Genomic DNA, 25,623 nt, shown 5'->3' with positions numbered 1-25,623 from the left:
TCATCGAGCGACACGTGGTTCACACGTGGTCCTCTAGCCAGGTCACCAGTTTTGACAAAAACTTAGAAAATCCATGAAAACTGAAAATGTATATAAATAATCCAATGACAGTTTTGGGAGAAGAGAATTTGAATTGTTGACCTAATTATTCGGTTTTCAATTGGTTACTTGGTCTCATGCAAATCTAGCATGATACTGTCCTCCAAATAAGCAGCTTGTTAACTGACTTTTGCACTGTTTACACTAAAAGACTCTTATGTGAAAAGAAGAAATCTCTTGCATTACGTGCAAAACAAATCATTATTCTTAAGCTCTATGCTTTCAAATTTTCCACATAAAAGTTAAATGTCTCATATATTCCAAACTCCAGTTTTAGCTTTAAACTTAAAATATACCTCTGAGGATCTTGGAAATGTCCTGAGTCACAAGGAAAATTATTCTTAAAATTAGTCTTCCCTTCTTAGTTTATTCTAACCTCCTTTCAAAAGTAAAATTCTTATCTTTATATCTGGCAGAACCGGTGAAGTCAAACTTACATTTTAAGTATCCTGGGGAGGGGGAACCTGTCACAAGCACATGGGAAGAGAGGATCTTATAAACTTCTGAATGTTCTTGTTCTGGAAGGAAATTTAACAAATTCTGATCCATGACATCCGACTGAAAAATAAAATAAAGAACAAAGGTATACACTCAGTGGAGATGGGAAACTGAAACAAAAGCAAAACCTAAACATTCAGGACGATTCAGAACTGGTTTGGAAGGCCTTTAATCTATCACTGTGATTTTGAATTGTAATCTAGAAGGCTTCGCTTGCTTAAACGCATATGTGCTGCTCCGATGGGCCCAAGGAGGAAGGAAGAGCTAAGTCAGTCAGCACGCAGGGTCCTCCTCGTGCTCGAGGAGCCCTTTCGCCCAGACTCCCGCGTTCCAGCCAGAGCGGTGCAGGCGGCTCCGAGCCCCAGCACAAGGCCGGTCACTGGCTGAAGGGTTCTGAAAGCACATGGGGTTGCTTTTCTGACCTTTACGCCTGTTTACTTCTTAAAGGTCTCTAGTGGAAGGAACTGCACGCTCTTCTGAGTGCCTGCGAGCTGCGGACACAAATAAATACATCGAGTCTAGACAGCCCTCTCTGGCAGAGCTGCTCATGCTATCCACATGGCCACTGAGCGCCCGCATGGGGCTGGCGTGGCTGCAGGCTGGGTATTTAATTCTAATACCTGACTGGGAATGGAAACAGCCACACGTGGCTGGTGTCCCCTGTACTGGACAGTGCAGGTGGGATTCCTAGTGGGGAGCGAGAACCGGGGGGTCGCTTCCCTGGGCTTCCTCAGTAAGCTCACTCCCTCTTGCAGCTTCAGACAGGATCTGCGTACACTCTTACCTGTGTACATCTAGGCAACTCTCTGCTGCGTCCTGCCCTAACCTCCCAAGTGCCACTCAGGTCCCCCGGGGACCAGATTCACGCAGACCCCTAACATCGTCATTCTTCTGCGCCCAGGCCCTCTCCTCCTGTGTCTCTGGCCCCACACGTGGTATTGCCGGCCAGCCACTCGCCCGTACCAGACACCAGGTGGCATCCTTTGTTTCTTCCCCTCCCAACCTGTGTTCACACCCGGACAATGTCCAGGCCCTGTGAGCCTTTCTTCCCTCACGTTTTCTCAGGTCCACTCACTTCTCCATGTCCAAGGCCTCTACGCTCGCCCAGACCACCAGCACCTCTCACCTGGGGAAAGAGCTGGCCACGCCGTCGACCCACCCCAACGTCTGTCCCTGCCCAGTTTGTTCTCCAGAGCGAGCCTGGTAGGAGACCAAGCCACCACCGGCTTAAAACCACCCGTGGGCTCCCGATTGCTGCTGGGACGAAGCGTAACCATCTCCATTCACTTTAAGGCTCCCACAACCTGCCATCCACCTGCTCCGTTCCAGTACCTCTCCTGCCAGCACTCTTTCCTCTTCTCCCATTTGTCCGCTTTGCTCCTGTCTGGACCTTCCCCAGCCTGTGCCCTCTGGCTAGAATGTCCTGCACCCTCTGCTCTTGTTCAGCTAACTCCCGTGCCTCCTGCGGGTCCCTGCTTTGACATAATGTCCTCGGAGGACTCAGGACAGCCCTCCCCCAGCATCTGCCCTCCCCCTGGCTTCTTGGCTCTGCCCCCTCTGCCGCACTTGTCAGGCGATCCTGTAACTGCCGGACGGGAAGGCCTGGGAGGGACCGGCCCTCCTCGTGGCAATGCAGTGAGAGCTGAGAGGGGGGCTTTGAAGACCGGCCCTGCCCCCTCTGAGCTGCACTTTGCTCAGCTAGAGGCGGAGGGGAAACGCGCTGGCTCTAGTGCGCTAAGGGCACTCTCGGCGAATGCTGGGCCGATTACATCCTGAACGACCACTTACGCAAAGGCTCATTAGTGTTGACAGGTGCCCTGCAGAGGGAGCTCCGGGAGGACGGGGCCCGTCTGCCTCCATCTCCCCTCGTCACCCACATCCTGACCTCAAACGGTGCTTGGCTTTCGGTAAAAGGTGTTGGTGCGTGGCTGACAGGGAGGCCGGGCAAGCGCTGTGATGGAGGTAGAGGCAGGTGGCCAGAGAACACTGTGCATGCTGGGCCGAATCCAAACTGAAGGGCAGGAGCCTTCCAGGGCACAGCTCCCATAGGGGAGGGCTGTGGGCAGGGTCTGGGGGACAAGACTGTCTGCCAGGCAGCTAGGGAGCTCTGGGTAGGGGCGCAGCAGGCACAGAAGCATGGAGGGGGGAGTGGTGCAGCACTGCAGGGAGGGAGGGAGGGGGGAAGGCTGCACAGGAGAGTAGGGCCAGGGTACAGAAGGCCTCTGAGGGGTTGGGGGCAACCCTGTGCACTGGGGGCCACTGAGGGACCTGCAGGAAGCCAGGGTGGGACTGTGCTTATATATATATATATATTTTTTTTTTTTGAAAAAATATACCTTTATTGATTTCAGAGAGAGGAAAGGAGAGGGAGAGAGAGAGATAGAAACATCAATGATAGAGTCATTGATCGGCTGCCTCCTGCACACCTCCAACTGGGGATCAAGCTTGCAACCCAGGCATGTGCCCTGACAGGAATCGAACCCGGATCACCTGGATCCTAGGTCGATGCTCAACCCCTGAGCCACGCCCGTCGGGGCCTGTGCTTATATTTTAAGAGACCCTCTAGCAGTCTGAAGAGGAAGGGAGCACAGGAACCAGGCTAGAGATGGTCAGAGTCTGCAAAGGCACAGGGAGGGGGGACAGAGGAAGAGGCACTGGGAGGACACACAGCCAAGCAGGCAAGTCCCCCCTCCTGCAGCCAGCATTGGAGGGGGTGTGAGGCAGGTGGACACTGCTTGATGGCTGACAGAGGACAGGAGGAGTGAGAAGAGGGACTCCAGTGACTCCCGGGCTCATAGCTTGGGTGCTCCTGTTTTGATCTCTATGGACGACGACTGCCAACCCCTTCACTAGCTGTGCTATATTGTCTCACTTGGGCTTCTCCAAGTTCCTTCAGATGTTCCTGACTTCATTTTAGGCCCATTCCTTCTAGCTCTTCAGATGACTAATGCTCACAGATGACAGTCACATTTCTTCTTAAAGACTAAGTCACCCCAGGGTCTTCTCTTCAAGGGCCAGTCGGAACCTGACGGTCGGTAGGGCAGAGAGCAGGCTGGCGATCCCCCTGGCAGATCAGAGGGCTGTGGGGGACCTCGGGGGACAGGTTGTGCCCAAAATGAAGGGACACTGAATGGAGGTGGGGGAGGGAGGCAGTGGGGTGGGGGTGGAGGAGTGTGAGTTACTACGAGGAAAGGGCTCGCAGCAAGCTCTTTATATGTATTTGCTCTTATGTTACTATTATGCCATTTCCATGCGCTGAAAACCAATACATAATGATAATTTGAAAATTTAAACTCTAGTGCTTACAGGAGAGTAAATTATATCTGCAATTGAATTGTCCCTTGGATGAGCTGAGCTCTGTCTATTAAAATAATAGCAATTATGGAGACAAGGGAGGGGATGTGCTGTTTGCAGCCACCTCCGCGGCTGAGTGCATTCCTGGGAACTGTTTCTCTGTCAGGCAGGGAAGGTCTCTATCCCAACTTACTGATATGTCTGTGGCTACTTTATCAACAATCCGTCCCTTTTCTGCGTGTCACTCAAAATGCTTTTCCTAAATTGCAAATTGCACATCTACTATGTTTTCTCTTCAGGCACTTTGAGGCCTGGGGACCATCTGCAAGTGCTGGGGAGGCAGGAACAGGCTCCCTTCTCCCTGTGACCCGGCAGCACGTCCGCTGCACCAGGCAGAGCCTGGCAAGCAGCACACAGACGCGGCTGGCGGAGGGAAGCTCCTCCCTGCACTCCGTCCCCGGAGCTGAGGTCCCCTAGCTAAACAACCCCTGCCCAGGGGACCAGGTGTGGGCTCCGCTTATCCCGAGTGCAGGGTTTAGTCCCCTGCTACCTGCAGAATTATTCAAAGAGGCCAGTCTCACCCCTGTGGGGACTAGGGGCCCTCACCCTCTCGTTACTACACAGCCTGCTCCCCACAGCCCCTGCTGGGCCACCCTGTCCCGGACTGCAGCCCGCGGGGCCCTGTGCCTCCTCCACCCCCAACCCCATTCACTGACGGTCCCCTAATCCCATGCTACACGAGTGTATGTTACTAATGAGCAGCTGTTGATCTCAGCAGTGCCTGGTGTGTGTGTTCAGCTGTCCCTGGGACCTTGATAGAGAACTAGTGCTGAGAACATGGAAAAAATGCTTACTAAGAAAACAAGGAAACAATGACCTTAAAAGTCAGGAAAACAGTCACCTGTCGGTGGAAGGTGGGGTATGCTGGGGAAGGAGCAGCCAGGAGTGCTGACGGTCCTGCCACGAGCTGGGGCATGACCTCGGCGAGAGCTAGATGGGTGTTCATGCTCATTTATCATTAATTTAAAAAACGAACGGATGTTTTATTACAGAAGTATGTTTCTGTATGTGTGATATGGAAAACGAAAAAAAAATCTACCTGGTGGCCTGGACTTGAACCTGAGATCAACTCAGGGCCGTAGCCACACCTGCAGGGGCCCCTTCTAGACTGAGCTCTCCCACCCACAACTCTGCCCAGACCTGGAGCCACCTGTCACAAATGACCTGGCCCGGCCGGGCGTGGCTCAGCGGTTGAGCATCGACCTAGGATCCAGACGATTGGGGTTCGATTCCTGGTCAGGGCACATGCCCGGGTTGCAGGCTCGAACAATGACTCTCTCATCATTGATGTTTCTATCTCTCTCTCCCTCTATCTTCCTCTCTCTGAAATCAATAAAGATATATTAAAAAAAAAAAAATTTAAAAAAGAAAAAGAAATAAAAACAAATGACCTGGATCAGATGGGTTCTTCCAGCAGGTGAGGGCAGGGTGGAAAGGGATTCGTGGCCTTGGCCTTGCTACCGCATTTCACAGTCGAATCAGCCAGGGGCTCCGTGTTTCCTTCTCGGCAACCTCCTCTCCCAGCAGTGACCCGGCCACAGGGACTTGGCCCCATATTTCTCTTTGATCTGCATGTCTCTCTGGAGCTTTCACTTGGGGCACCAGCATTGCATGAAAGCATGTTGTGATCTGTAGATTCCTCCAACTTTATAATCACGTGCACCTTAGGCTACTTTCTTTCTCGCCTGACGCACGCCCGGCCCGGCCAGGCCGTCTGCAGTCTCTCCCGTTCCTGCAGCCCCGCGGACAGACCCCTCCCTGGGTTCAGTGAGCATTCGGGCACATGGGCGCTGTGCTCAGTGCTGAGGACAGGGTTTCTGCCTTCTGAGCTCAGCGTGGTCAAGCTCATTAGGCAGGCAGCACATTCATAACACACCAGAAAAGCAAGCTGGGAAGTTAAACTAAAAACAAAAAGGAAAACAAAAAGTCCAACGGGAAATGCAGGCAATGCCGACTCTGGCTTGCTTCATTTGCCTGGGCCCCACTCTTTCCCCATTCTGTGCAAGGCACTGACGCTCACCCCTGGGTCTTCCCTGAAGGCCTTCACACCCGGGCTCCTTTTAGCCCCGGGTCTCCGCCAGCCTGCCCCTACCTTGTCCGTTTTTCTTCCCCGACTACCTGTGCTCATTCCAGGCGGTGAAACACACTGGTGTCCCACCACGCAAAAATTTGGCTATATCTTCAAATCATTTTCTGCCTTGAGCTATTTTTTCTTCCTTTTTTCTATTACACTGGAAAAGAAAGTTCTAGAATGTTTCGCCAGGAAATTTCTGTACAAAAGTCTATCAGGGGACCTTTTGCCATGTCCGAGTTTCCAGCAGTAGGAAGGAGACGGTGTGCTGGCAGCCTCACCCCAGCAACAAAAAGGAATTCTTGTTGCTCTTAAACCCCAACCCCGTTCACCGACGGTCCTCTAATCCTAGGCCACACGAGGGCAGTGGGACCCGGCCCCTGGCACGCCAGCCTACGCTGTGGTGGGGCCCATGGCTTCCCGTGGCCCTGCTCACGCTGTGTCCCCGCCTCCCCTCAATGGCCAGGTCGTCCATGAAGGCTGACCACTGCCCTCAATCCATCCTTCTCTCCCTTCCTAACCACCCACTCTACCCCGAGAACACTCAGCTTCCCTCTGCTTTATATGGAATTCTGAGTAGTGGTTGAGCACCAAGGTCTAGAGTCAAAGTCCCAGAGTTCAAATCCCAGCCGCACCGCTTGCTGGCTGTGGGGCCTTAGCCGCTCTGTGCCCCGGTTTCCTCACCTCCTACTCAACCGGCTAAGTGCTGATTAGCACCAGGGAAGTGTCCATTTTAATCGCCGTGGTCCACCCACTAGCAAATGATGCAAGTGAATGCTAAGCAGAAAGGAGAAAGAAAATCCAGTCTTGGTGAAAACTGGATAATGCAAGCTAGAAGTAAACAGAAGTTAAACGTGGGGATTGTCCAGCCTGGGCTCGCCTCCGCGGGGAGCCTGAGGGTGGCTCGGTCGAAACGCAGACGCTGAGCACTGACCAGTTAGAGTCAGGGTCATTTCTGGCCCTTCTAGAGTTAGGAAATAATGACAAAGGTGGTCCTCAATTGCTTCATAATTTCAAATCAGAAGAATTCCTGATTTATTTTTTAAGTCCCTTCTGCCATATGTAGCAACTGGGTCATCAGGTACTTAGGAGAGCAGAAAGCAGCCCAGTGCGGATCCTGTTCACTCAGGCAGCTGTGCCCCAGCGCCCACGCCCTGGCGTCGAGCTGGCGACATCTGCTGTCAACAGTGCCCCACGGGCCCAACCCTGTCCTTTCACAAAACGCAAACCCTCCGCAAAGGGGCACCATCCCCTCTTCTTCCTCAGCCCCTGGCAATCGGTTCAGAGCAGCCGGCTGATTGGGGTCCCTTCCGTACCCCTCATATTGGCCTCACCCCTAGTGGTCCAGCCTGAGACTCGAATCAAGATGGAACTGCGCTCTTGGCTCCTTAGGGGGCAGTGAGAACAAGCCTCTCCGACAGATATCAGAGGAGAGAACCCCCACCCTCAGCCTAGTGCGCCCTGAAAGTGTACAGGAAATGGGGCGAAGCAGGGGTTGGATGGATTTTGGCAAAATAAAAGGCATCTACGTAGCAGGGAAAGGCGTGCTGTTCTGGGCTAAGCACAGTGACGGGTGAAGGAAAGGGGGGGACGTGGCTGTGACCTCCACACAGCGTCACGTGCAGAAATGGTGGGAGGGGTAGGGCTTCTGAGGAAAAACATGACCCGGATGACGCGGAGCCCCGGGCAGTCAGCAAACCAGGGCCATGACCCCGGAGACAAGCTGCTCACAGAGGAAGGCCCATAGCTGCGGGGCAGGCGTGGCTCAGGGGAGGCAAGCGCAGCCCTCCAGGGGTGCCTAGGTGCAGGGGCCGTGCCCAGGCCTTGCCCCCCTCATCACGGGCAGTGGCAGCCCCCCGGCAGAGGGGGGCAGTGGGGAGCAGTGGGGGCTATCAGGCGCGGCGGGCTTGCTGGGAGGAGGGGGAGGCCTCTCCGCCCGCAGAGCACTCCTGGCTGAGCTGTCGGTCGAGGGCAGGCTCTGTAGGAATACGTACTGTTGCGGAAGGTGAGAGAAGGCTGGCCGGACGCCTGTGAGGGACCCTCAGAGGCGGGCCCTTCACAGCCAGGCGCTCAGCTGGACAGAGGGTGCGGGTGGGGCTGGGGGTGGGCTGCCAGGGAGCCCGCCAGGCTCATTTGAGAGGAGAAGTATTAGGGAGGGAGGGAAGGAGGGAAAGAAATCAGGGAGAAGCAAAGAGCAGGAGAGAAGGGAGGAAATGGGGAGGGAGGGACACTCGTGAGGCCTCGGAACAGGCACCACACGCTGGCCTCCTACCTCAGCCTGGCTCCCCCGGGACAGCGGGGCCTGCCCTCTCCTCTTGGCTGCCCAAACCCTCCTCGTTCCCCCAAACCTCCTGGGCCAACAGCGTCTCCCCAGAGTATTTCAATCCCCCAGGGACCAGCCCTATTGCAGAGCCCTTACCAGTAGCGTCATGACCTCCTTGTAATCTCAGTCATGTCCCCAGTGATCTCCGAACCACACACATCTGCAGCCACCTGGTGCCCATTTCTAGACACAGGTGTTGGGGTTCCCCCTGCAGGAGGACATCCGTCCGCCTCTGCAGAGGCTCTGAGCTCTGCTAACTGCTGCGACCCTCTTCAGGCTGCTGCTTCTTGGTGGGGTCTGGGGCACAGGACCCGCACCATGTCCACCACCCAGGTCTGGCCAAGGCCCTGCTGCCTCACTCGATCCAGGATGACCCACCTGCGCTGGCCCTTCCTCTGGCGGGCCCTTGGGACCTTGGCCTGGGTCTGGTCGAGGGTGCACCTGAATCCTCACACACAGACCCCGCGCCACCCTAACCTTAGTTCTGGATGGTTCCGAAGGAAGGATCAGAACAAGTCCTGGCCAAGCCCTCGGGGGAGCGGAAACTCACCGGTAAGTGCCCAAGGAGAGGCGTGATGCTGTCAGAAACGTAGAGGATGCTGCCGTCCGTCGTCACGGCGATGATGAAGCCGTCCAATGCCTGCAGAAAACGCAGCAGCGAAGGCCCTTAGTCATGCTTTCAGGCGGAGGAGGTCATGGAAGCGGAGGACCCCGTGGCATGACACTGGCTTTGCTTTGTGAGCCTGAGAATATTTCCACACGTGACCTCATAGAGCTTCTCTGCCTGGCACTCGGGGTGGATTCCTAAAACCTGAAACCTCGGTGAGATACCCGACCTCCTGGTGTCATGAATCAAAACTGAGCACGGGAGTTACCTGCGGGTTTTAGTGGTAAGCACACTATTGGGCTGAATCAGAAATATCATCATTTCCATGAAAAGATGCCAGTGATATTTCACGTTCCCTGGCCCCCACCCCCAATACACTGAGTTTAGTACTGAACATTCACTGAAAGGTATCAACGGGAGCGAGGCAGTCAAGGGAGCGCGTCTGCCCCAGGACCTTTGCAGCACCCGCAGCCACGAGCAGCAGGAGCCGGGCGCAGCGCTGCGAGGCTCAAGTAGGTGCAGACACATCTTAGAAAGACTGAAAATTCATTCATTTAAGATGTTTTTACTGAGCACCTGCTGTGTGCCGGGTGCACTGCTCTGGTGGCTGTGTGGGCAAGACTCGGGCAGCGGTGTTTTCTCGGACGCTTTTGCTGCGTTGTTTTCAGATTCCTTACCGGACGCTCACGGCTGCCCCAAGGCGCCCTGAAACTTGACTCTAACCCTGGGACACACAGGTCAGCAGCAGACGGGGCTGTGCTGGCAGCTGGCTCCCCCGCAGCGATGAGCCGGGAGAACCCAGGCCCGCGGGCGGAAGCGCCTGAGGCAGCCCGGGCGGTGGCAGGCCTGTCGCTGTAAACCCACCGCGGCCGCTTCACCCGCCGCATCCCTCAGATACCATCCTCCCCCCGGGCTTTCTCCGCTTTGGGGGAAAAGCCCAAACTGAAATCCGAACTTAGAAAGCTCTAGAAGTATCTCGTGTGCACTCAGCTAGACCCTCCCAGGCACGTCCACAGGGAGGGGGTCCCTCCCCCCAGGAAAATGAGCGCTGGGGTCACTTACTACATTTATGGACCGCAGGGTTTAAGACTGAAAATATTTATTACAGCACATTTCTTAAGTGGACGGCATCCTTGTGGATCACATCAGTGGTTTTCAACTGGGGGCAACTTTGGCCCCTGTGGACACCCGGCAATGTCTAGATACGTATTTGGTTGTCACTACTGGGGGTGGGGTGCTGCTGACATCTAACGGGAAGAGGCCAAGGATGCTTGGAAATGCCCTACAATGCCCAGGACAGCCCCACAACAAAGAACACCAGGTCCGAAATGTCATCAGTGCTGAGAAGCCCTGGGTTAGACTCACGGTCATGGTGAACACAGAGTACATCCTAGTAACTTTCATTTCTTTTTCCCTCAAGTATTTTTCGAAATGGCTTTTAAATCGCATTTTCAGAGCTCCTGGAGGTGAATTTTTTTAAGAGGTGGGGGCACTGCTGATGTGTCAGCAGGACCTTTTTGGAAAAAGCAGATTAGAGTACAGGGAAAAGTGGGAGCAAAACACATTGTCTTCCTGCACAGTGAGCCCACGCCCCATCTCCCTGCACAGTGAGCCCACGCCCCATCTCCCTGCACAGTGAGCCCACACCCCATCTTCCTGCACAGTGAGCCCACACCCCATCTTCCTGCACAGCGAGCCCACGCCCCATCTCCCTGCACAGTGAGCCCACGCCCCATCTCCCTGCACAGCGAGCCCACGCCCCATCTCCCTGCACAGCGAGCCCACGCCCCATCTCCCTGCACAGTGAGCCCACGCCCCATCTCCCTGCACAGTGAGCCCACGCCCCATCTCCCTGCACAGTGAGCCCACGCCCCATCTTTCTGCACTGTGAGCCCACGCCCCATCTTTCTGCACTGTGAGCCCACGCCCCATCTTCCTGCACAGCGAGCCCACGCCCCATCTCCCTGCACAGCGAGCCCACACCCCATCTCCCTGCACAGTGAGCCCACGCCCCATCTTCCTGCACAGTGAGCCCACGCCCCATCTTTCTGCACTGTGAGCCCACGCCCCTCTTGAATCTGTAAAGCAAATGGCTGTGAAAGGCTGGAGCTATTTATAGACGGAAGATGACTTTCGTCAGCTCAGTCACCGGCCCTGCGCTGTGCGGCTGCTACGGGCGGGCTCTGGCTCTAGAAGCCCACTGGCCGCATCTGAGGGGGACACACAGGACCTGACTGCACAGTGATGTCCCCTCTCGATGTAAAGGCGACTCTGACAGAAGATTTGGGGACGCCAAAGATGCCGTAATGTCCCAAATTTTATACCTGCCACACAGCAGAGGGAAACGAAGCTGTCCCTTTCTGCCAGTTGCTGATTCTGATGTTCCTGTCTCTTGTGTTCTCTGGGACAGCCTCTGGGCTAAGAGAAGAGACTGCTGTAGCTTTTCTGAATAAAATTCAGAAATGCCACAAACTCCCTAAGTACCTGCCAACAGGGCTCTTCCTCCTTTGCACCGGCCCACGTGTTTGAATGTCTGTAGCCACAGCCTTCGCCAGCTTACCCCTGACCGGCTTGGCCGGTCTGTACCAAGTCATTCTGTCCTTTCACACCTCACGGCCATATGGGTCCCCCCTTTTTGCAAGAAGAGGCAAGAAGGAGGGATTTCCACCAAAGGCACCAGCAGCTTGGTTCCCTGGGACTGATGGGTTCTGTCCTCATTTTAAAAGGGGACCTCTTGGCTCCCGAGACATGGCCTCTGGACTCCTCAGGCTCCCTCAGTGGCTCTGAGAAAACCTGGGGGAGGTGCAGCCGGGAGGGGACACACTGTGAGGAGGCTGCCCATGGGGTGACCACGCCACCCTGCAGGGTTACTGCTGGGTTTCCAACCCGGGGGTCAGGGGTTCCAGTGACTCGTCGCCAGGTCTGTGTCTACTGAGGAGCAACAGGTTAGACAAGGAGCCTGGAGGAGCCCCAGATAAATCAAAAGTACTAGCTGGTGGGTTACCCTGACTCTTCACAGCTGCTGCGCCCACAAGGCCCACTCGTGGTACAGGCTTAATTTCAGGTCCATTCCGCTCATCTAGCAACATTTCCCTTAGATTTGCTTCAAGGAGCCTATGCTGGGAGCAGGAGAAGGTGCTTAAAGAATGTGCATACAAATCTAAAAGCTTTTTCTAGAAATTCCAGCCTCCTGCCTTTCAGCCCAAATAATTACATACTTTAAACTCTTTAAAAGCCTTGTTTCCTCAAACAGATTCAATACCTTGAAACTTGCTGGAAAAACCGTTGCACTACAGGCTCTTACAAAGAGTTGGGTGCTATAGGGTTATGCATTTTAACTACTTTTCCCTTAGAATTAAAAGATAATTTACATTAAAGTAGCATAATGATGCATTAATTCAACATGACGTTTCACAAGACACTTCACTGAGACACTTAGAATGAGTTGCTCCTGGGGGTATTCTGTAGTTCCTCTAAATATAGTTCAAGTGTTTATTAATATGTTTCTATCTCATAATGTTTGGACATTTTCATTCTGGCGTTTCTTACTCTAGGACTTTCTGTCTCCTGCATGGCTCGTCTGTGTCAATTAGAGCTCCCCTCAGTCTTAGGTGGGCACTTAAGGGGGTATGTAGAAAGGTTTATCCCACGAAACTCTCCGAAACCCTTGCCAGGAGCCCCTGAGACAGAGCCAGCGTCTTCCTTTGGCTGAACCCATCTGTCCCACTTTCCTTCTCACTTAGGGGCCCGGACATGCCACAGGGGCTCCCTGCTCTCACATTCATACACGCCAGGCCTGTGCCCCCTTAGATGCCAGAGCAGCCAGCCAGAGCTTTTGTAGGCTTGTCCTCATGCGCTGGGAGAAGTTTCACCCACATACAAGCACAGAGCATCAAGGAATTCCCCTGGCTCAGACCGGCCAGGCGGCCACAGCGCAGCCCTGCAGGCGGTGTGGGCACCTCGCCCGCCCGAGGGGAAATGCGAGTCTCTCAGCACCCGGAGGGCGCGCTGGGGCGGGGGCACAGGGCCCTAACGGCTGACACCCACCTGCCACGTGGGTGCAATGTCAACTCAAGCTAAAAGTATGACTTTAAAAGGAGACATGTTTTCAAAATGTGTTCTCCTAAGGGAAAGAGTAGTCACTGCATTCTCAAGGGGGGCCTGAGCAGGAAGACAGTGCCAGATGGAGTCTTGCCCCTCCCCTGCCTCCGCTCGCCTCCCAGCCCCCACTGGGTGGCCTCTGGTTGGGAGACCCCGACCGGGCTGCCCTGCAGTCACTATGGCAACAGCGCACACACAGTCCGTTTGGGGATCCTTGCTTAGAGGGCCCAACTCGGTAGCCAAAACAAGCAGCAGCGGGACAGCTTCAGGCGGGTTTCTGTTTCAAGACTCTTTCCAGGACCAAGAACAGCTGTTTACTTGGGCATAGGGTCTTATATGGAACAAGCAGCTACACTTTCATCTGCAACCAGTTGAGCCAGTTTGAAAGTGCGTCTCACCTCCAGCATCAGCTGCGTGAACTCTTCATCGCTGAGGAAGGAAGGCTTCCAGTCCTGTTGAATATCACAGAAGTCCGTTTGTGCTGAGACTTCTAAAAACACACAAATAAGCTTTTATATCCAAAGGCACCCAGGCACTGGGGTTAACAAATGAAGCACAAGTCACATCTATGAAACTCCATGCAATCCTCCGTGTCGTTTAATGAAAGAAGTCAATATAAGGACATACATTACCCTGGTTGCCGAGGACTGGGAACTTTGAATGTAATGGGCCTAAAAACACCTCTTAATGTTTTCACACCCATTTAATGAGGCTTCTGGGAGGAGAGTACCCCACCCTTCCGTGGGCGCAGTGCCTGCTGCCAGCAGGTGGCACAGTGCCCTTGAACTGCCACTTGACAAAGCCCATCAGCAGCAGCTGGAGTTGTCAAGGCAACAGGAGCAGACTGGCCTGGTGGGACATTCTTGAGCTGCTTTTTAAAAATTTTGGTCAAAGAAGTTTAGACATGTGATTTTCAAAATTCTAGAAACAGGTTAGGCATGTGGTATATAACTGACTGCGTCTCTGCAGGATGTAATGTATTCTTAGCATTTCCTGGCACCCGAGTGTAAGGTGCAATACAAACGCATGTCACTGAATTGCTTTTAAAGCCAGGATTTATTCTTCTCAAACTTTCCTGGGTTAATCTATACTTTGGTTCTGTAACTACCTTGTACTGATGGTATTATTCATGTCAGTAAATTCAGTGGTCATTGGTTGACGCAGAATATCCTTAAATATGCTGCTTCTTCAGCATTTTTGAAAGTGTTTGCTTCATTACTAAAATGTCTCCAGTAAGGTTATTACCGACAGCGCACCTGCTACATTGGGCGCCCTCGCTGTCCCTCCAGCTTCCCCTCCACCCTTCGCCAACGCTTTGCTTCACTTTACACAGTAAGAGGTTTTGCTAGGGATTCTTTTCTTGGTGCTAAGAACAACTGAAGTACCTCTGATTTATCTCCTACCTCCAAGGAAAAAACTAACGTGTTCAACAACTTCCCGGAAAATGCAAACTGCTCAGACAGATAATCTATAAACTGTAAATTAGGAGAAACATCGGAGGTTCTCCTCTGACCTGGGTTTTTGGTGGCCTTGCTTATGTGCAGCGTGGAGACTGCATCCTGCCCTGTGAGCGGATGGATCTGAGTGAATTCAGCGGTTACACGTGAATGAGGTGATGTGAGGGGCTCAGTGACCTGTGACTATAGTCCTTCTGAGCTCCATCACCCAGTGACCTCGCAATGCCCAGATGGTTTCTTCCTTTGAGATTTTGGAAAGAACAAGTTGCTGCCACCAATGGGGCCAGAGGTTAAATGCACCCTAGAAAGTAGAGGCCGGGCCAGTGTTCATTCTGGGGTGCCGGCTGAGGCAAGGAAGACAGGGTGAAGCTCTCAGGTCCTCAAACAAATGAATGCCACAGTTTGACCACTTAGAAGAAAAATGGACCGAGGATATGCTAATAAACTAGTCCCATAAGTGCCCTCCCCCTTTTTCAACTCATCTGTGAAATTATTTTGACCATTAGGATCACACTGTAAATTAACTGTCCAGAAGAGTCTACTCGTCAGTCCAAATTTAATTTAGGGGGAAGTCCATTCAACTGAATGGTAAAGGAACAGGAAAGGCCCATTTCTTCTACACAAGTAACTTTCAGGCCAGTCGGAGTGGCTGGGTACTTTCTAAACAACAGCATGACAAAGCTGGAAGAAGATACTTCCCTCACTTGGTATTTCAATAATTTGATTATAGTTCTTAGAAGAAGTGAAGGCTCAGTGTATAGCATAATATGTCTCAAAGCAAGCAAAAAATATTAAGTGGGAAATAAAATTCAGTGTTACAATCATGTATCCACTGGCATCTGAGGTGACCAGTATCATAAGCTACAGGCAGCCGGGCAGGGTACCGAGGAGGTGTGCTCACAGTGGGTTCCAGCAGGGGAATCAAAACCGCCTGGAAGCAATTTTGCAGAAAAACAATGCAACTAACAGCTACCCCCCAATTCCCTGTTGTGTAGGGGGGTAGCTGTGCTTGGAGCGCTCACCTCCTGACTGCTCTGAGGATGAGCACTGAGGAGCAGTGTATCTCTGCCTGTATGTGGTCAAAGAAAAGCCTGGAAAATGGGGCAAAAACTCTCTCCCGGGCTGGGTGAAGTGGACCCTGCCCGACAGGGACATTTCTCCTGTTCTGCAGCCTCTCCACCGCCTGCCCGCGCACCAAGGCAAACACTGAAGCGGCAGCGATGAGGCGCGGGACCGGCTGTCGGGGGAAAACGACACTGAATCAGCCGGAGACTCACGCAGGACGGGGACGTGTGCCGGCCTCACGGGCCCTGCAGGGAGTGTTTAGAGGGCGGTGCACCAGGAGCGTCCAGTGTACCTGGTTCCACAGTTTAGGGGCCTTTCTCTTCTATGGATAATGTCTGCGCACAACTGCTCTGCAGAGGGACGTGGCCAGACCCTCACTTTAGCTTGAATAACTCCAAAGGGAATGCGCAGGCTTTGCAGAATCAGGGTTTACCTCGCAAGCTGAGAAAATGGGGATGTTTGAAAAATGAATGAGAAAAGAGCGAAGTAATTATAACTATGCCCGGGCCGATCATCTTTCCTTCCTCATGACGTGGCCTCCCTTTAGCATGAAGGCAGAAAGCAGGTCTAAACCTGCCGCTCTTGGCCCTGGCTGCGCGCTGGGATCACCCCGGGGTCGTCAACACCACGGAGGCCGGGCCCGGCCCAGGGGAGCACTGCTCGAAAGCTTTCCGTGCCCACAGCCGGCAGTCCCGACTCGTAGTGTTTGCTCTCTTTTGAGGTGTAAGTGCTCCCACAGCGGAGCCGGCTCCCGCTCTCCACTGTGGTTCCACCCCTAAAAGCCCTGATCATGGATCTGTGAGGTGTGGCCCAGTTATACGTGTTTTTAAAAGCTCCTCAGGTGAGTCTAGTGGGCAGCAAGCTTGAGGACCAGTAACTAAATGGCCACCCTAATGAACCGCTACAGTGTAGCTATGATACAAATATCCGTAGGAGCCCACAAATCACCTCCTGAGGAGGAGCAGGGTGGAGTAGTGTTAAGAACTTGGGCTCTGGCCCAGCCGGCGTGGCTCAGCTGTTTAGCGTCGACCTAGGATCCAGGAGATCTCAGTTCGATTCCCGGTCAGGGCACATGCCCGGGTTGCGGGCTCGATCCCCAGTTGGGGGTGTGCAGGAGGCAGCCGATCAATGACTCTCATCATTGATGTTTCTATCTCTCTCTCTCCCTCTCCCTTCCTCTTTCTGAAATCAATAAAGGTATATTAAAAAGAAGAAGAAGAAGAAGAAGAAAAAAACACCTTGGCTCTGGAGGTAGACTGCCTGGCGTAAGTTCGGCACTGTCCTGGCCGTCTGCACTACCTCTGTGCCTTGGTTGCCTCATCTGTGAAATGGCACTAACTCAAGCAGCGTGTGAATCTCAGATGCACTGCGAAACAGCCCTGAGAATGGCGCTTGCCTGGCTCATGGTGAGCCCTGAGTAAATGCCGATCATGTGATTCTCTACCCTCTCGCAGATGCCTGTGGAGTTCATGTCCATTTGGATTATCAGTAAAGTTATTGTTTGTTTTTGTTTTTTGCTTTAATCCAAATTTTGTTTCATCCGCTATATTTCTCCATAAAATCTGCCATGGATTTTCTGTTTTCTTTTGAATATGAGCTCACAGAGGATAAGTGGGATCCTGAGTGATCCTGGTTGCATTTAAGTGCACTGTGCAGAGTAGTCAGTCCCATGAAAAAGGCAAGATGAAGACACGAGCTCCTGGTGTTAGAAGGCTGCATTTCTGCTGATTGATCCTTTCAGGGCCTAGATCTGACAATTCTGTAATTCCACAGCCAGCAGAGCCCTGCATAAATGCCACACTGATGAACTTGATCCCAGCTGTCCTATTTAACAGCTGTCTTGCCTTTCGGTGGCACTGACCTAGTTTGAGTAATTTGCACACAATTTCTTGGTAATCAAACCAACCTGCTATTTCACTTGGGCAAATCATTATTGCAGAAGTGTACCCATTCCGATTAGCTCCTGGGGCCGTCAAGTACTGTGACACTGTACTCCAATCCTGCCTGGCTGCTCTTCCCCGACTTTCACCAAAAGCAATGAACATATTCTTTACTCTCCCCTGGGCAGCTTTGGAAAAAACAAGGAGGACATATCATTACTGTCCCAGTTTTAATAGGCATATGCAATTATTAGGAAATAATAAAAGAATAACAAATATAATGAAACTTTCTCAGTTATGCTCTCTTCTGTGAAATACCTTGTCGAGGAAAATGTTCACTGGAAGAGAAACATCATCATAAACACAGAAGAACTGTAATGATCTCTCAATAACCTGACGTTTCTGACTTTGTTATGTATGGTGTCATGGGTAAGGAAAGAGAATTCTGCTTTTTGATTGTTAATAACTATTCCCCTTTTTGGCACCACCCAGAGGTAAATGCATGGCAGGGTGGTCAGTGCTATGGGGAAAAAGGGTTTAAAGGAGAGTAAAAGGCAGAGAGGATGATTTGAGAAACACATAAATTCAAGGGTGGATTCAAGTGGTAAACTCATAATGGAATAGTATACAGCACTGAAAACGAACTAGCCATAGCACCAGAAGAACACACATCAGTCTTACAGACGTCAGGGTCCTAACGTGTAACAGCATCTGAATAAGGTCCCAACAGGCAAAGCCAACCTCTGTATCAGAGGTCAAAACAGAGACGACCCTTGAGGAAAGCAGAGGCAGACAGGAAGAAAGGAGCACCTACTGGGGAAGCGTCTTTTCCTTGACCTGGGTGTTGGTTTCCCAGTTGTATTCACTTTGTGATAACAAATTCAACTGTACAGTTATGATTTGTGTATTATCTGTATGTATGTTATACTTTTATAAAGTGTTAAATGCTTTAAAAAAATGAAGCTCTGGGATAACTGGATATTCACATGCAAAAAGCTGAATTTTGACTCTCTACCTCAGTCCATATATAAAAATGAACTCAAAATGGATTAAATGCCTAAATGATCAACTTATAGCTTATATCTAAATGCTTACTCTGTAGTTTAAAACTATAGAATTCTTAGAACAAAACTGACAATCTTCTTGACCTTAAACAATGGTTTCTTAGCTATGATACCTGAGGCACAAGCAACAACAACAAAAGAGAAAATGGACTCATCAGACTTAAATTTTATGTGTCAAAGGACATCAGGAAGAAAGTAAAAAGACAACCCACAGATGCATCCTATAACCGATAAGGGTCTAGTATTTACAATATATGAAAAACTTAACAACCCAACAACAAAAAGGTAAATAATCCAATTTAAAAATGGGCAAAGGATTTCAATAGACAATTCACTAACGAAGATATATAGATAGCTAATAAGCACATAAAAAGCTCAACATTATTAATAATTAGGCAAGTTCCATCAAAACCACAACGAGATATCGCTTCACACCCACCAGGAAGATGATAGACGCGTGTGCGCACACGTAGGAGCAGACGACAAGCAGTGCTGCTGAGGATACGGACAGACTGGAGCCCTCAGACATGACTGCAGAAAATGTAAAGTCCTGCAGCCAGTCTGAGAAACAGCTTGTTAGTTCCTCAAAACGTTAAACACTGAGTTGCCATTTGACCCAGCAATAGCCCTTCCAGGTATATATCCAAGAGAACTGAAAAGATGTATCCAAACAACAAATTCTACCTGTGTGATGATAGCAGCATTATTTTTTAAAGTTTATTTTTTATTGTTGACAGTAGTACGGATGTTCCCTAATTTCCCCCCACGTACCCATTCCACACAGCCCCCCCCCCAGGCCTTCACCACACCACTGTCTGTGTCCATGGCCTATGCATATATTCATGTAAGTTCTTGGTTAATCTCCTCCCGACCCCCCTTCCCCCCAGATCTGTCAGTCTGTTCCATGCACCCATGTTCTGGACCTATTTTGTCCATCAGATAATTTTGTTCATTAGATTCCACATATAAGTAAAACTATGTGATGTTTGTCTCTCTCTGCCTAGTTTATCTCACTCAGCATAATACTCTCCAGGTCCCTCCACACTGTCCCAAAGGGCACCAGGACCTTCTTCTTTGCAGCTGCGTAGTGTCCACGGTGTGAATGTCCCCCAGCTTTTCATCCATCAGCTACTGGTGGGCACCTGGGCTGTTTCCAGATCTTAGCTGTTGTAAGCTGTGCTGCTATGAACACAGGGGGGCATAGATTCTTTCTGATTAGGGTTTCAGGTTTCTTATGATATATTCCTAGAAATGGGATCACTGGGTTAAAGGGTAATTTCCTTTTTAATTTTTTGAGGCCCCTCCACACTGTTTTCCACCGTGGCCGCCCCAGTCTGCATTCCCACCAGCAGTGCACCAGGCTCCCCTTCCCCACACCCTCGCCAGCACGTGTCCTTTGTTGATTTGTTGATGGAGCCATTCTGACAGGTGTGAGGTGACACCTCATTGTGGTTTAATTTGCATCTCTCTGAGGATTAGTGACATTGAGCATTTTCTCATATGTCTCTTGGCCGCTGTATGTCCTCTTTGGAGAAGTGATTATTCAGGTCCTTTGCCTATTATTTAATTGGATGGTTTTGTCTCCCTTTTATTAAGTTGTATGAATTCTTTATATGTTTTGGAAATTAACCCTTTATCAGATGTGTCATTGCTGAATATGTTCTCCCACACAGTGGGCTCCCTTTTCATTTTGTTGATGGTTTCTTTGCTGTGCAGAAGCTTTTTAGTTTGATGTAGTTCCATGTGTTTATTTTCTCCTTTGTTTCCGTTGCCCTAGATGTATCGGTGAAAATTCTGCTATGTGAGATGTCTGAGATTTTATTGCCTATGTTTTCTTCCAGGATTTTTATGCCTTTGCAACTTACATTTAAGTCTTTTATCCATTTTGAGTTTATTCTTGTGTATGCTGTAAGTTGGTGGTCTAGTTTCATTTTTTTGCATGTACCTGTCCAATTTTCCCAGCACCATTTATTGGAGAGACTGTCTTTACTCCACTGTATGCTCCTGCCTCCTTTGTCAAATATTAATCGAGTGTAATGGCTTGAGTCGATTTCTGGTTTCTCTGTTCTGTTCCACTGACCTATATGTCTGATCTTGTGCCAGGACCAGGCTGTTTTGATTACAGTGGCTTTTAGTATAACTTGACATCTGGTATTGTGATCCCTCCAACTCTGTTCTTCTTTCTCAAGATGGCTGTGGCTATTCGGGGTCATCTTTGGTTCCATATAAATTTTTGGAATATTTGTTTTAGATCTGTGAAATATGCTGTTGGTATTTTAATAGGGATGGCACTGAATCTATAGATTGCTTTGGGTAGTGTGGACATTTTAATGATGTTAGTTCTTCCAGTCCATGAGCACAGTATATGCTTCCACTTGTTTATGTCTTCCTCTATTTTTTCAATGTCCTATGGTTTTCCAAGTACAGGTCTTTTACTTCCTTGACTAAGTTTATTCCCAGGTATCTTTTGTTGTTGTTGTTGCAATGGTAAATGGGATTTTTTTTTTCCAGTTTCTCTTTCTGAGAGTTCATTAAAGTGTTATCAATTTCTGGGTGTTAATTTTGTATCCTGCTTTTTTGCCAAATTCATTTATTAAATCTAGTAGATTTTTGGTGGAGTTCTTAGGGTTTTCTATGTACAATATCATGTCATCTGCAAATAATGACAGTTTTACTTCCTCCATTAAGTTTGGATGCCTTTTATGTTTTCTTCCTGTCTGATGGCTGTGGCGAGGACTTCCAGTACTATGTTGAATAAGAGAGTGAAAGTGGACATCCCTGTCTTGTTCCTGATCTTAAGAGAAATGGTTTTAGTTTTTGCCCATTGAGTATGATGGTGGCTGTAGGTTTGTCATACATGGCTTTTATTATGTTGAGGTATGATCCCTCTACTCCCACTTTGCTGGGAGTTTTTATCAAAAATGGGTGCTGGATTTTGTCGAATTCTTTTTCTGTGTCTATAGATATGACCATGTGATTTTTATTCTTCATTTTGTTTATGTGATGTATCACATTTATTCATTTGTGAATATTACACCAGCCTTGCATCCCTGGAATAAATCCCACTTCGTCGCGGTGCATGATCTTTTTAATGTATTACTGGATCCCATTTGCTAATATTACTGCTTCAATTTCTTTAGTTGTTATCGGCCTATTCAGGTTTTCTGATTCTTTCTGATTCAGTTTTGAAAGATTGTAGGTTTCTAGGAATTTGTCCATTTCATCCAGGTTGTCCAGTTTGTTCGCATATAATTAATTGCTCATAGTATTTTCTTACGATCCTTTGTATTTCTGTTGGGTCAGTTGTTATTTCACCTTTATCATTTCTGATTTTGTTTATTTGGGTCCTCCCTCTTTGTTTCTTGACCAGCCTGGCTAGTGGTTCATTGATCTTGTTTATCTTTTCAAAGAACCAGCTCTTGGTTTCATCAATATTTTGCATTGTTTTTTTGTTTTTTTTTAGTCTCTACGTCATTTATTTCTGCTCTGACCTTTATGATTTCTTTCCTTCCACTTATTCTGGGGTTTTCTTGTTGTTCTTTTTCTAATTATTTTAGTTTTAGGGTTAGAGAATTTATTAGAAATATTTGTTTTTTGAGGTAGGCTTGTAGTGCTGTGAACTTCCCTCTCAGGACTGCTTTCATTGTGTCCCACAGATATTGGGTTGTTGTGTGATCATTTTCATTTGTTTCCAGAAAGTTTTTGATTTCTTTCTTGATCTCTTTGGTAACCCATTCATTGTTTAAAAACATGCTTTTTAGTCTCCATGTGTTTAAATGTTTTTGAGGTTGTTGTTTTTTTTAACTGTAGTTGATTTCTAGTTTCATGCTACTGCGATCCAAGAAGATGCTTGATATGATTTCAATCTTCTTGAACATGTACATACTTGTTTTGTGGCCTGAGTGTGGTCTGTCTTTGAGAATGTCCTGTGTGCACTTGAGAAGAATGTATATTCTGCAGCTTTGGGATGAAATGTTCTGTAAATGTCAATTAAATCCATCTGACTGTGTCTTTTAAGGTCACTGTTTCCTTGTTGATTTTTTGCCTGGAAGATCTATCCAGTGAAATGAGTGGGATGTTCAAGTCCCCTAGTATGACTGTATTGCTGTCGATCTCTCCCTTAAAGTCCTCCAGGAGGTTTGTTTTTTTTAAATATATATTTAGGTGCTCCTATGTTGGGTGCATATGTGTTTACCAGGGTTATATCCTTTTGTTGGACCAATCCCTTTAGTATTATGTAGTGACCTTTCTTGTCTCTCGTTACGGTCTTCATTTGAAGTCTATTTTGTTCAATATGAGTTTTGCTACCCCAGCTTTTTTTCTTTTCCATTTGTACAGAATATTTTTTCCATCCCTTCACTCTCGCCCTGTGTGGGTCTCTTGTAGACAGCATACATATGGGTCATGCTTTCTTATCCATTCAGCTACCCTATGTCTTTTGATTGGAGCATTTAATCCAATTACATTTAAGGTTATTATTGATAGGTACTTATCTATTGCCATTTTATTCTTTATGCCTATGTTTCTCTCTCTATTTCTACTTCTAATTAAAGCAGTCGCTTTAACATTTCCTGCAATGCTGGTTTGGTGGCGATAAACTCCTTTACCCTTTTTAGTCTGGGAAGCTCTTTATTTCACTATCTATTTTGAATGATAGCCTTGCTGGACAGAATAGTCTTGGTTTCAGATCCTTGTTTTGCATCACCTTGAAAGCTTCATGCCATTCCCTTCTGGCCTGTAGAGTTTCTGATGAGAAGTCAGCTGACAGCCTTATGGGAGCCCCTTTGTAGGTAACTGATTGTCTCTCTCTTGCTGCCCTAAATATTCTTTCATTGTCTTGAACATTTGCCATTTTAATTATGATGTGTCTTGCTGTGAGTCTCTGTGTTCATTTTGATTGGGAGTTTCTGTGCCTCCTGAACTTGTGTGGCTTTTTTCTTCATTGGGTTAGGGAAATTTCTGTCCATATTTCTACAAACAGGCTCTCTATTCTTTGCTCACTTCTTCTCCTTCTTGGACCCTTATGATGCAGATGTTGCTCTGTTTCATGTTATCCCACAGTACCCTTAAAGTGTCCTCATGCTTTTTAACTTATTTTTCTTTTTGTTGCTCTGATTGAGTGATTTTTTTTACCTTTTCTTCTAATTCACCGATTCGATCCGAAGCTTCTGGTAACATACTGTTGATTCCTCTTGGGAATTCTTTCTTTCGGAGATGCCAGTCTTCATTTCTGACTGGTTCTTATTCATGGTTTCCATATCCTTCTTCATGCTGATGTGGTTCCCAGCAAGTTCCCTGGACTTCTCATTAAATTCCTTGTTGTTCTAAGTTGCTTGAGCACCCTTATAACCATTACTTTGAACTCTATATCTGATAAATTGCTTTCTTCTATTTCATTTAACTCTTTTTCTGGAGAGTCCTCCTGTTCTTTCATCTGGGGCCTGTTTGTTTGTCTCTCCATTTTTGCTGTGTCTTTGTGTTAGTTTCTGTGTATTGGATAAGACTGCCCTGCCTCCCAGTCTTGGTGGGGTGGCCTTCTTGTCTAATGGTGCAGTCTCCTTGATCTTTTGAGCTGGGTGCTCTAGGAATGTCCCTTGTATGGATTATGTTGGTCCTCTTGTTGAATTTGGGTCTTGATTGCTGTTGTGTTCATGGGTGGGCTCAGCCCTCAGGCTTGCTCACTGTGAGTCGCAATCTTGACCATGTTGTGCCAACTGTTATACAGCCTCTGACAGAACAAAACAAGATAAAACCAGACCAAACCAAAACCAACATAAAAAAAACCCAGCAACGATGATAAAAGCAGCCACAACAAAGAAGCTTAAAAAAAAAAGAAAAAAAAATATCAATGGAAATAAGAGACAGGAAATAGACTATGTATTAAAAAAAGAAAGAAAAAATAAATTAAATAATAATTTAAAAGTAATAATAATGAATAAATACAATTTAGAATAGGGAAAGAAAAATGGAAAAATTAAAATTAAAATTAAAAAGTAAAGAGAAGGAGAAAAGAGAATAGGCTAAAAGGAAAGGTAGAAAAAGAGACAGAGAAATAGAAACAAAAACAAACCACGAAACCCTTTGGATCTTCTGTTTGTGCAGTTGCTGGATTTTTCTCTGAGGTTTTTGAATCTGGTCCCTGTGTGTCCAACCTGGGCCTTCCATGGCCCTCGGGTGCCAGCCAACATGAGTCACTGTCTCTGGGCAGCTTCACCTCAGCTGGCAGGGCTGATCCCCATTGAGGTGCGGAGGGTGGGGCCTCCGTAGCCCAGAGGCTGGGTCTGTCTTGGGTCTCACATCTTGAGTGTCCCTCTTTTAGCTGCTCTCCCTTCCCCCACAGAACTGGGCTCTGCAGGGGTATCTGGGCCTAGCCAGGATGGTTTAAACAGACTCCTGTTGGGGATGGTGCCCGTTGCTTGTAGGAGGCAGGCAGGCACTTCCTCTCCTTCCAATGCCTCAGCTCTGCCTAGGTCACTGGCACCCCGTTGTAGGAGGAGATACTAAAAACACACACACACAAACCCACAACCCAGCCCCCCTTGGCCCTCTAATCTTTTAGCATGGCCAGCCCTTGTGGAGCAGGGCTTCTGCCCCGGCTCCCACCAGGCCTGATGTTGGAGTCCCCCATGCCGCCAGGCCAAATTGCACTGGTGCAGAGTTCCAGCCCAGGGCCTTTCCACAGGTGGGGGAAGGGGCGTCTTCTCTTCCCTCGAGGTGGGGGTGATCGCTCCTTTTTCCCAGGGCACTCTGGCCCTCTTCCGGCTCTCTGCCAAAAGTGCTTTCAGAAAATAATCTATTTCTCAGATTCACTGCTAAGTAAACCAGTCAGACCCTTCTGCCAGTCTGGAGTTCCGCTGTGTGGCCCCTCCTGCAGACACAGACTGGGGCAAACTTCCCAGGCTGGTGTTGTAACCAAGCAATTGCTTTTTGCCTGGGATAGTGCAGTCTGAGTCTCCCAGGTGGACCAAATCACTGCTGATTCCCGCTGCTGGATGCTACCAGGGCTCCCCTTCACAGCTCTGCACAAGTTGGCTCACCCAGTGAGTGTCTTCGCCTGTTCCTTCTCCATGCTCCCCACCCACAGTATTTCAGATCAGCTATTTT

General features: G+C 49.1%; 1 protein-coding gene across 1 annotated transcript in view; it reads right to left on the bottom strand.

The window, feature by feature from the left end:
• The window catches only part of NPAS2 (neuronal PAS domain protein 2), a 137,024-nt gene that overhangs the window by 37,639 nt on the left and 73,762 nt on the right, over positions 1-25,623 (bottom strand). Inside the window, exons 4-6 of the mRNA XM_087823796.1 lie at positions 13,452-13,543; positions 8,896-8,985; positions 537-657 (exon numbers count right to left, since the gene is read on the bottom strand). Coding sequence (XP_087679922.1) covers positions 537-657; positions 8,896-8,985; positions 13,452-13,543 — 303 coding nt within the window. The remainder of the gene's footprint in view (positions 1-536; positions 658-8,895; positions 8,986-13,451; positions 13,544-25,623) is intronic.

The sequence above is a fragment of the Miniopterus natalensis genome, chromosome 13 (genome assembly GCF_054644295.1).
Source record: "Miniopterus natalensis isolate mMinNat1 chromosome 13, mMinNat1.hap1, whole genome shotgun sequence".
In the NCBI taxonomy this organism is placed as follows: Eukaryota; Metazoa; Chordata; class Mammalia; order Chiroptera; family Miniopteridae; genus Miniopterus; species Miniopterus natalensis.
Note: the sequence above shows the minus strand (reverse complement) of the source record. Positions and strands in the feature narration are given on the sequence as shown.